At 38.6% G+C, this 12,329-nt stretch overlaps 1 protein-coding gene across 5 annotated transcripts in view; it reads left to right on the forward strand.

Moving 5' to 3' along the window:
• Positions 1–7,525, forward strand: part of TRPS1 (transcriptional repressor GATA binding 1) — a 219,689-nt gene extending 212,164 nt beyond the window's left edge. For all 5 annotated transcript variants that reach the window (XM_055705279.1, XM_055705278.1, XM_055705280.1 and 2 more), the window contains one exon: positions 1,533–7,525. In XM_055705279.1, the coding sequence (XP_055561254.1) occupies positions 1,533–2,594 (1,062 nt within the window). In that variant the 3' untranslated portion in view covers positions 2,595–7,525. The remainder of the gene's footprint in view (positions 1–1,532) is intronic.
• Positions 7,526–12,329: the final 4,804 nt, after the last annotated feature.

The following is a 12,329-nucleotide window of genomic DNA, read 5'->3' on the forward strand; positions in this document are numbered from 1 at the left end:
AAAAATCTAAATCAAAGTGTATCTTCCTTCTGATTCAGAGTTTTAATAGAAAGTAAAATCTTAACAAGCAGCTACAATGCCTAAAATGTAGTTAACCATTAAGAATAAGCTGACCTCAGGGAAATAAATAGGTGAAAGTGGAGAGGAAGATAGCAAGTCAAGAGAGAAACTAGATCTCTACAAGTAAAAGAGTGAGCGCTCTTCCAGCTCTGGATATTTTTATATTAGTTCAGTGTTATGAACACATATAAATTATGTTACCGTCAAAGTACAAATTGTTTTGGATATTGACTGTACACCAAAATTTAATCTGCACTTTAAAACAATGTTAAAAAGAACATTTCCAAATAAACATGTAAGTGGAATACTGTGTGGGGCACCTTTCCGTCCTCCAACCAAAATAGGATTATATGTGCATTTGGATGAGACAAATGGCAACTGCCAGTACACCAAACAGAATGACTTTTAGGCAGTTTTTGTTGTTCTAACATCTGCATAGTAGAGCAACACATACCAATGTTACAGCACCACCTTTCATTCACATAGCATTGCCTTCCTGTTGAGGGACCTTTCAGACAGGGCTGACTGCTGTCCTTCCTTGTACTATTGGGGTTTTTTTCTTCATGCAACAGTATTTTCAATTCTCATCTAAATATGTCACCTGCCCTGAGCTGGTGTGGAGAAGTAGCAAATGGAAACAGAAGTCCTTACTTGGTTCTTGCCTCTGCCTCTTCTGTGATGCTTTTTTCTTTATAGACCCTTTTTTCCCACCTTCGGGGGATGCCATCTGTCCCTCATGACTTAGTAGCACAACATCAGTAACATTTAGAAAGAAATACAGCAGGAATGAAGGATGGGGAGTTGGTACCAAAGTCCCAGGTAGACCTTTTGGTGCATAGGAGTAGTTCTCCTGGGCTTTCTTCTCCATCTTTCTCAGTCCCTTTCCAGCCACTACCTATCTACTCACCCCCGCAGTGGACCTGCTTCTCTTTTGCTAGGTGACAGCATTGGTGGTCAGCAAGCCCTGTATTTGCTTGCAATTTCAAAGGGGAGTGAGTGTCAAGGTAAGTGTTACTCAGTTCTTGTCATGGTGTGATCGATGCAAACCCCTCCCCAGTACCAGCTCTGGTAACCTGGTGCATAGAATAACACTAGTACATAGGGCTGTGCGTCTCCCACCTCATCCCCAGCACTCAGCACCCACTTTCAGCATGGCTACTCCAGAACTTTTCAGCAGTAAGGAGTAATAAACGCTTTGACAGCTTGGATACTTCATACCTTTTTACGTAAACAGGTACGGTATGTCTAAGGCTGTTGACTTAGCTTGATAAAACAAACCAATTCATAGTTTACTTTTAGCCTGAGGGGCCAGGAACCAGCATTTGGGTGGAAATTTGGTCATTCCCGTAAAACTCTAACAATATAGCTCTTCTGAAAAGAAAAGATAAATTTGTGTGAGCGTGGTCTCACGGATTTGTTTAATTTGTCTTTCTTTTTTTTCCTTTTGTTCATTATGTGTGTGTTCCATGCAGACTCCCAGGCCTTTAAACATCATTAAGCAGAACAATGGTGAGCAGATCATTAGGAGACGAACAAGAAAGCGCCTTAACCCGGAGGCACTTCAGGCTGAGCAGCTAAACAAACAACAGAGGGGTAGCAGTGAGGAACAAGTCAATGGAAGCCCCTTAGAGAGGAGGTCAGAGGATCATTTACCTGAAGGTCATCAGAGAGAAATTCAGCTTCCCAGCCTCAGTAAATATGAGGCCCCAGGTTCATTGACTAAAAGCCATTCTGCTCAGCAGCCAATATTGGTCAGCCAAACTCTGGATATTCACAAAAGGATGCAACCTTTGCACATTCAGATAAAAAGTCCTCAGGAAAGTACTGGAGACCCAGGAAACAGTTCATCGATATCAGAAGGGAAAGGAAGCTCAGAGAGAGGCAGCCCAATAGAAAAATACATGAGACCTGCGAAACACCCAAACTATTCACCACCTGGAAGCCCTATTGAAAAATACCAGTACCCACTTTTTGGACTTCCATTTGTACACAATGACTTTCAGAGTGAAGCTGACTGGCTGAGATTCTGGAGTAAATATAAGCTGTCTGTTCCTGGGAATCCACACTACTTGAGTCATGTGCCTGGCCTACCAAATCCTTGCCAAAACTATGTGCCTTATCCCACCTTTAATCTGCCTCCTCATTTTTCAGCTGTCGGATCAGACAATGACATTCCTCTAGATTTGGCGATAAAGCATTCCAGACCTGGGCCAACTGCAAATGGTGCCTCCAAGGAAAAGAGTAAGGCACCACCAAATGTAAAAAATGAAGGTCCCTTGAATGTAGTAAAAACAGAGAAAGTTGATAGAAGTACTCAAGATGAACTTTCTACCAAGTGTGTGCACTGTGGCATTGTCTTTCTGGATGAAGTGATGTATGCTTTGCATATGAGTTGCCATGGTGACAGTGGACCTTTCCAGTGCAGCATATGCCAGCATCTTTGCACGGACAAGTATGACTTCACAACTCACATCCAGAGGGGCCTACACAGGAACAATGCACAAGCTGAAAAGAATGGAAAACCTAAAGAGTAAACCTTAGCACTTAGCACAATTAAACAGAAATAGGTTTCCTTGATGGGAATTCAATAGCTTGTAATGTCTTGTGAAGACCTATAAAGCACTTCATATAGAGAGCATGCCTTATCCAATATTAATTCCCTTATTCTTTTTTTTCTCTTTTCTTCTCTTTTTTTTTGTGGTTTTTTTTTTTTTTTTTTCCTTTTAAATGAGTGGGTTACCAAGAAAAAAAGAACAGTTGGTTGGTGGCCAGAAGGGGGAGAAGATAATTATATGGGACATGGCCCACCAAAGCTAGCCAGAATGCAGTGAATCATGGCGAATAACCTTGAGAAAGTTTTACCGGACAATTAATACCTTTGCTGTTGTGTAAGAGACATAACTGGCAAGAGTGCAAAGATGTGTATACGTATATACTGCTGCAGGGGTGTAGTGAACATATGCACATTGTATATAGGAACTAGACTTGTTAAATATACAGATTTAAAAGGTCGTTTTCTTTTCTTTAATTTGGGCTAGTTTCTGCCCTACAACATGCCTTAGGATCACTTTGTCCTCAAAGCTTTGGCAGCAACTTCATCTAGATGTTTCTCAGACTCAGTTGATTTTTAGCTACCATTTTATCACTACATTCTTTCTGGCACACTTTACTCTAGGAAAACCATTTTGTGCAAATGAAGTCTCTAATACAGAAGCCACACTCCGGGTTTAATTTGCATAGAACAAGGTAACCTGCTGTATTTTATTTTAATATATTTTTAATATATTACATTTCTAAACCTTAAAGTCTAAGGTTACTTCTCCACAGGCTTAACATTGCTATACATACCAGTCAATCCCTTCAGTAGACTTATACCAGCTTTTGCTAAGTAGCATTAAATGTCTTCATAGTACTTTTTAATACTTAAAGCTTTTTAAAACTATCCATGAAGGGAAAGCTCCTCAGCATAACTGCTCAGGGAAATAGGGCTAAATAACTAAATATTAAATAATTGGTTAAAGGTGCTGTTAGACGAGCCTCCATGCTTGCTACAAGGGTGTACAAGAACTGACTTTAATCATTTTCATTTTAGTGTCCCAACCAGTAGTTTATTATTTTGCCACAGGGATGTAGAAGATATTACAAGCTACTGGATGCACTGTCAGATTAACTTATTTCATTAAAGAAGTTGGGAGAACAAATAGAAAAAACCTTATTTTTCTAGTAAATATTAATGTATTACATTTCAAATAATGGTGCCTGACATATTGAATAATTATTTTCTACAGTGTACGTATGCAACAAAGATATTCCATCATGCATTAGAGTCAGTTCTGGCTCTGCCTCGCTGTTTACATTTGCAAATGTAGCAAACAAGGTAATGAAGCAACTATTTCTATTGCAGTAGGTATCTTTTTTTTCTGTGTGTGTGCATTAAAGTTGTAAACGATAACATGAAATGAATGAAATTTGTTGATATTAATGGTATGGAAAAACAAGAAGGAAATGAAAATATTTTTATGCCTACTTAGGAAAAAAAGGGTAGCACTATTCATTCCAAGTACTTTTGTATTCTTAAGCTCTTAACTCACATTGTTATGCTTAAAATGATAAACATATATCCTCTTTTTATTGCTTTGTCTGTGTTTCAGAAGAAACATTTCAGAAATTATTTTGATAAGTGCTGTTTGACGATGCAGCACTGATGTTTTATTGCATTCTGTAGTAGCATTGCACTCCATTTTTACAATATTATGCAGTTGCTTTTTTGTTTTGTTTGGGTTTGTTTCTTTTTCGCAGTGCAGGGTCTTAGTTCCTTATGGTTGGATGGCAGGTGTAGCTCAACTGGTTCATGAATGTTGCAGCGAATGAAGTTTAAAAATGCCTTTCTAATATTATGTTGTCTTTTATTTCTCCATTCATGCATTTTATTTTTTAAAATGTTCTATAAAAATATCTCTGGACTAAGTCCTCACTTGAGATTATATGTAAAGGGTCCTATTCCAATCTCACTTACATGCCACCTTTCTCAGATTTTCATGTAATTGAAACTAAAGCATCATTAAAAAAAAAAAAAGTTCTTGTATTTAACTCACCTGAATCTCACCACTCTCCCTTCTAGAATTTGGTGCACTTGTAAGATACTTAACCAGATAGACAGGGAGGTGGAAGATAAAAGGAGAGGTGACAGGAAATGGCTTTTAGGGGTTGGCAAAAGGAAAACCAGGGAGGGACTGGCCTAAACGTTCAGCACTTTGATAGTCTTTTGAAAAATAATGTGCCTAAAGCAGCTGGCAATGAACATCACCATGCATGAGAAGCACTTACACAGTTGATCACCAATGGTCTTGCTGACCTTGGCAGTATTTTAGGTGTTACATTTTCACACAGATGAAACGTTATTGCACAGTTTCTCTGAGTCACTAGGCACAGACAGACTATTGTTCAGCATTAGGCTTGCATTCCTTCCTGCTCCACCCATTGCTTCTATACTGGTGAGCAGCATATGGAAAGTCCCACTCAATCTGTTCGCAGTTGAGTCCTATAACCCTTTAATAGTGTTCTAGGTTAGCAAAGGATATTGGGCCACATTCTTTTCTTCTATTTTTTAGATGAATCTCCAGCTTGATATCAGTGCCAGACAAAGTCTGGTTATGTTTTTACTATTGTTCTCCAATAATAAGTTCTGACTTGGTTTTTGTGGATTTATTTTTGTTGGGTATTTTTTTGTTTCTTTTTTTTTTTTCTGTGGGGACTTAAATAGATTGCCCTCGTTTTGTTACGTCAGGGTCCAGTGTGTGTCCTTTTCAGCTTTTCCAAGAAACATGTTAGACTTGCGAAGCAGTGATTTTTATCAGCTTCAGAGGTAGCTGCCTGCCAGTTTTCAGTAGATACTGGTTTGACTTACTTCATCTAAGACCCACCAGTTCCTGCGGCTTCTTCACTGATGGAAGTTGCATCTTCATGGCAAAATATTTTAAGGGGGACATGCGCATTGTAAGACTTGAGCACCACCCTGTACTTCATAACACCTCTGGCTAAACTCAGAAGCAAGAGGCCAATAACAGGAAATACACATATCAGGGTTTGGGGTTGAGGAGAAATGAAATCTTATGAGTGCAAAGAACAAGACATATTTTTGAATGTTAGTATTGCACACCTAGGTGGTGCAAATAAAATTTGAAAAAAATTCATTGTTCTTGCCATGACATATTGAGATGTTCTAAGACTTCTGCTTTGTAAGAAATGGGATTTTGTATAGCCTGTTCTCTTTGATTGGGGTGGGGGGAGCACAGCTTTGTTTCTTAACAAGAGAGGTGACTCTCCCTCTTCCAGACCCCCTCACAATGGTTATTAATCAAAAGAAAAATAAAATCTGACATTGAAAAAGAATAATCTTGTTTAATAACTGTCAGATGGAAACCAATGTTAGCACACACAATTACTGCACCCACTGCATTTCGATCAACTTTACAACACTAAAAATTGAACTTTCAAAGAATCATTCTTTGTTCTCAATTTGTCAGTGTCTTCAAGGTGTTTTACTCCTCTTATTAAGGAATGGTAGTTTGAGATCTTAAAATGTATTACAAATTGGACCACAAAATAAGTAGATGGTACAAAACAAGAGGCTTTGTGGTGCCTGTCATTAATCAGATTGCAGAACAGGAACAATGTTTCCATTAACACCCTGTATAGAAGGAGCTGTCACACAGCATCGTCTTGCAAACCAGACTGTCTCTGAGTGGTCACTTGGTGGCTGCTGCCCCATGATAATGAAGCGGGAGACTAAGGTTTTCCAGAGCACTGCTTGCATCCAGGTTTTAAACTCCAGTTGCTTTCCAAAAGAAGTTTTGCACCTAATTGCCACTGTACTGATGAAACTCCCCCTTTAATTTTTCGTGGACCATCCCAAAAGGGGGAGGGAAACTGAGTATTTGCATCTTGGTTTTGCCTAAAAAATACAGTGTTGCACATTGCAACTATTTTACAGAGGGAGAACACAGAGGCATCTCAAAAAGTCGAAGCATGCTGTGAGTGATAGATTGTTTTTGCAGTTATAGGGGCAGCAGGACAGAAGTGAGTGATGTTAATTGCATACGGTGCTGAAACATAGTGGTTGTGCAACAGGGAGACCTGATTTGGCAGCTGTGGATTAGTACCCATTTCAGGGATGGACTTTCAAGTCCATCTTTGGGCTGGACAGTGTTGCTTTGTAGTCACAACTACTTGCTTTATGTGCTAAGGATGTTGTCTACCATCTGCATTTTTTGCCCAGGATGTCTAAATATATTCCCGTTCTTGCTCCTGTATTGATTTTTCTTGGCTGACTTAACATGCTAATTCTTACTACTGGTCAGGAAAAGCCAGAGAGATTAGAAGTTCACTTCTGTTCAGCCAGAAGGGTAGATATATTTCCTTCTGCTTCTGTGGACACAGTTATGCTTGGCAAAGAATAGTGAGCAATTTGTCAGCATATCCCAAATGTGACAGATAAGTGAGAAATCCCTTCTAAACTTTTCTCTAAAGTGAAGATGGGCCAAGTAGAATGATTTACATAATTTCCTCACCTCAGAATAGGATTCCTCCCTACACTCTTCCTCACAATTCAATTTCATTTAGCCAGCTCTGGAAAGCTGGCAGTTGGTGAGATGCTACTTACACAGTAGTCACACATACCCCAATTTTTAAGAGGATAAAAGACAATAATTTAATGGCTGCCAGCCAGATAACTACCGGTTTCATTTAATTTTTGGTTACACTTAGTAAAGTAAAATTCTTAGAATAAACATTGTAACAGCAACCACAATTTTCCATTCCTATCATTTTGGCCTCTGAGCTTTATGTTGAAGGAGAACAGGAGAAAAGGAAACATCTCAAAATGCCATTGTAAATTTAGCTTATAGAATATTCACCAGCAGGAAAAGGAAAAAAAAAAAAAAGAAAAAAAAAAAAAAAAAAAAGAGTACTTCATAAAGAATGACTTCATGTTGCTAAAAACCATCATTAAACTTGTAGCCCTGATTTGACTATAGAATGTTGGCTCTTAATGTTTTGTCCTTACAACACATGGATGTGTTTTTTGTTTTGTTTTGGGGTTTTTGTTTTGTTTTTTGGTTTTCATAGTGCATGTTCATTTCTACTCACAAACATGTTCTTGGTGTATTTCTTATGCAAACAATCTTCAGGCAGCAAAGATGTCTGTTACATCTAAACTTGAATAATAAAGTTTTACCACCAGTTATAAAACAGATTCATGTCATTGTTTCTGGGGAGGATGTAATGTCATAGTGTCACTACACCATAGCGGGGTTGGGGAGGAGAACAAGCTAGAGTCCAGCTGCTCTGAGGGCATGACAGGGCCTGACAGCATCTCTGAGTAATGGCTGGTGATTACAGCTGAAAGGCAAAGGCAGCCTTGCCCAAATGGTAAATGCATGAAAAGAGAGGAGCTCCTTCAAAGACAGATTTGCCCTATTTGCAGTTCTTCTCCATTAAGGACTTCAGGTGTGATCCAAAACTCATTCAGGATTTAGCATGAAAGTCTCTTTCAGTGGGGTCTGAACTTTTTTCAGTACTCCAACAGCCTGGCAATATATTACTGGTTTTATTCTGCTTCCCAAAAAAGGACCAAATTTTGGAATAATTTTGAGATATTATGTAAGAAAGGCTGATACTGAAGTGTGATAGGTGCCCCAGGGTTACCAGGTCTGCGTTTCACACAAAGCCCATGGCAGTCTTTAAATAATCCCTGATACTCAGGACTGGGGTTCCACATCATCCACAACTTTTCCAGGAAGTCCTGCTCGCTCCCGTCACACAGGTTATTGACCCAATGGTGACTCAAGAACAGAGAGTGCCACCTACAACGTTGCCACCACCACTTCCTCCAGCAACCTTGGAGGTTTCCTCAGAGATCCCAAATCGGAGCGCTGACCAAATCAGTTCAGCTTGGCATTTCTGTTCCGATGAGCTCACAGCCCAGGGTGGTATGGCTCCCAGCCATCATTTCCATTAAGCTGTAATTTCCTTTCTCTGTAGGATTTGTCTCATCTCCATGGATGAGATACTGTTCGCTCCCATACAAAATAATGTTTTAAAATAATACAAAATGGTAAAATCTGTTTATAATGTTAAGAGTACAATTTTCTAGAGCTTAATTTTAAAAGCACCATGCCTAAAATAACTTCACCCTGCTATTCATTCTTCCAGTGAATTCAGATGCAGACCCTATGCATTTTCAATCTCTTTAATTTCCTGAGATTAATAAAAAATAATAACTGTGGTAAAGAAAAAAGAAGAAAAAAGAAATGCTTTCAGAAGCAGGGAGAGAGAGTTTTGGAGACATCAATTTTATGCTTAAACTTTAACCATTTTGAAAAAGGTGCTACATGCAAAAGCTAGTAAATATACATTGTGTAAGACTACATATGTGTATATATACACTGTATATCTAGGAATGTATATGTAAAGACTATATACATACACAGAGATACATATATATTCACACAGAGGAAAAGTGTATGTATCTACAGAGAGAGTTTAAAAATCTGGTATTTTCACCTGATTTAAGAACATCTTTTGAGGATACCAAGATTTAATCCAAATTAATGTTCTTGTTATAAAACTACTCCTGACTAATGCAGTCTGTCTTTAATCAGAGTTAAAATCAGTGTTTAATATTGCACTTTTGTCCCCATATACTGAAGCCAGCTTGTAATTGTAGGAGCTGATGACCTCAAATTTTCCTTTGTGGTTCTGCTGTTTGTATAGCCTACTTACAGAGTTAATGCCTTCCTCTTATAACAGCAGCTCCACATGTAAGCAGCTCATATAAGTGCACGCTGACATTGTTATCAGGTCTTTAGATGCGATTATAAGGTTTAAATTTGTGCCAAGAATCTAGGGACTTCTTGTTCTAACAGCAGTGTCCTTGATTATTTCTGATTTAAGTTTTTACTACTGCCATATCTTGACATAGGTCAGAACTCTGTTGTCCCAGGTACAGCCAGGCTGAGAATATAAAAGACAATACATCTGCTGGTAGCAGGTCCTGACCCTCATCAAAGAAGATTTATAAATGTATAAAGTTAAAAAAAAAAAGTATAGGAATACATTCTGATGCAGAAGAAAATGGACAGAATGAATAAGCAGTGTGCTTCATTATGTACAAAGCGAAGCGCTTTCAATATTACACTATTAATAGAATAAATGGCCTAGTTATCTTAAAACCTTATTTATTATAAATCAAACAACATTGTATTTATAAAATTGTGTTGACGGTGGGGATATAAAATCAACAAAACAGCAGAATGTTGGTGAAAATATTCAGTTTATGTGTCCACACTGGAAGAAGTTTAACAGTGACGGGCAATTATGCTGGACAGCTGGGACAACTGAAACCTGATTGAGGTAGAGTTTGTACTGCCACCAACTTCCTTTGATTTCCCTGAAGAGTCTGACTAATCCTTGTTTGCAGAACAACAACAGTATCGGTGGGTCATTTCTGTAAATGAAAGTGTCTCCTGCACATCCAAAGGAATAAAAGTGTCTTTCACACGTTGTGGTTACAATGTCAGTGAAAGTGTCTGATTCAATTCCAAAAGCTACTATGGAATTGACAGCTTAATGGTGAGATTGAGATGGTGGCAGTTCTGTCACCTACTTCCAAACAGCTGCATCAGTGCTGATAGAATGTCAGTGCAGTTGGCCAGAGAAGAAATGTGAACATTTAAAAGAAGAGAAAAAAAAATAAAAAAGAACAAAACCTTCTGTTACAACACTGTGTAAAGATGATGGCTGAAATCTGCCACAGAAAAACTTCAGGTTAACACTTTGTTTTGGAAAGGCTATACAGCTGCTGTGGCCCTACTTCTGAGTGGAATCATTTCTTTTACGATTTGTAGTACAAAAAGCAAAGCCCCAGCATAAAGTTAGCTCTCTTTTCACTATGGCATACTTGTAAGAAAATAAGACAATAAAAGAGTGTAAAAATGGATTAGGAAGGCTTTCTAAATTATCATTTCAAGGAAAGGAACTAGGTATTTTCTTACCACTTATTTTGTAAAGAAAAAGACTTGCAAACCAAAATGAGAATATTTTCTTTTCCTTTTAATGAAAGTAGAGTATTTTCCTCCCTGACAGAATCTGATAAAACAGGAAACAGATTTCAGAATATGAAAGGATAAGATGTGGAAGCCTTTCACAAAGGTAGGGTGATTTTTCAAATGTTCCCTAATGGTGACATTCACATTGCATACTTCAGACACCCAACTGTAAATACACATTACAATCCTCATCTTCCTACAGAGTCAGCCTAATGTTGGGAGCAGGATCTTATCAGATGTTCATAGCCATCCACTGGTGGGGTCCAGACGGGATGATCTCCAGAGATCCCTTTTAGCCTGGATAATTCTGTGATCGATTCTAAACAGTCTCGAATTCAGTCAGTTTATGTTTCTCCTTTGTGAGTATAGCATATACAGCAGGGAGCGATTGGGAGACAAAGGCCAACAAATACTGAAGCACATTGATAGATGGAAATGGTGGCGCCTATCAAGAGCTGTCTAGTACACAGGCCTTTGAGGTCAGAGCTGGATGCAAGTACAAAACACCCCATTACACACATGGATTTTAACTGGAGCACAAAGATGGAACATCTATTTACATTTCCATAATAATTCACTGCAATAAATCCCTGGTAATTATACATTAACCTCTACAATTAAGCATAACATGCTAGACTGCTGATGCACTGACATCGCTATCATACTCATCAACACAACTCTTTGGCTAACTTCTACATTATCTATAAATCAAGATGGGAATATTCACAGGCATTGGATAATGGCTGTCTGCAAGGTTTATTGGCTAGAGTAGCCCCTGGCACATTTTGGCTTGAGCCAGCCACATGCTTTCGACCAGGTCCCTGTCACAGCGGAGGAGTTATCAGAGAGGAGACCATTCTCAGTTCTGAGGGGAAGGGATATGAATGGGTCTGTGTGGTACCCATTCCCTTGGAAACAATTTTCCAACAAGAAGCACCAAGAGCCATGGGATACATCCTGAGCCACTTGCCACACTCTTTCGGTGTGTGGGCACGTTGTGGGGCAGCAGGTTTGCACACAAAACTATGTGCCAGTGTCCTCAGACCAAAGAATGGCCTTGGCTGCTTTTAATTTACTAGCATTGTCATTGCTGCCATTTACTCTTTCTCCCTGTCTGATGAGGGTGGCAGGAGCAGCTTTAACTGATCTTTCAGTACCTGCAATCTGCTGTATTTGACTAGTAAGCTTTAAAGACAGAAGCACTTTCAGATTCATCTTATATATAGACAACAACTTTAGGAAGGGGGGGGTGGGGGTGTGTGATATTATTTAGCTCAGTTGTAGATCAAGACATACAATATGTACATAATAGATGTCTGCACTTGATCAAATATATCATATTCCTATTTTCTGTTTTCTTTCATTCTACATATTGTGGGCAAATCTTCAGTTTCTAGTAATACAAATAAAGAGACAACAACAATGAACGTTCCCATGCTTCCAGTTAACAGAACATGACCATCCATTCCAAGCTGTTATAATTACCAACACTTGTGAGACAACTCAGCTTTTCTTGCCCAGCAAAGGGCAAAGATTTTTTTTTTTTAAATCCAAAATGTTTCAGTGCTGTTGCAGAAACCTCTTTTCTCAAAAAGGGCTTGTTTCAACACATTTTTAGTGTGCTTTACTTAGAACTTAATAGGTTTTATTTCAACTTGCGTT

The sequence above is a fragment of the Falco cherrug genome, chromosome 3, assembly GCF_023634085.1.
Source record: "Falco cherrug isolate bFalChe1 chromosome 3, bFalChe1.pri, whole genome shotgun sequence".
NCBI lineage: Eukaryota > Metazoa > Chordata > Aves > Falconiformes > Falconidae > Falco > Falco cherrug.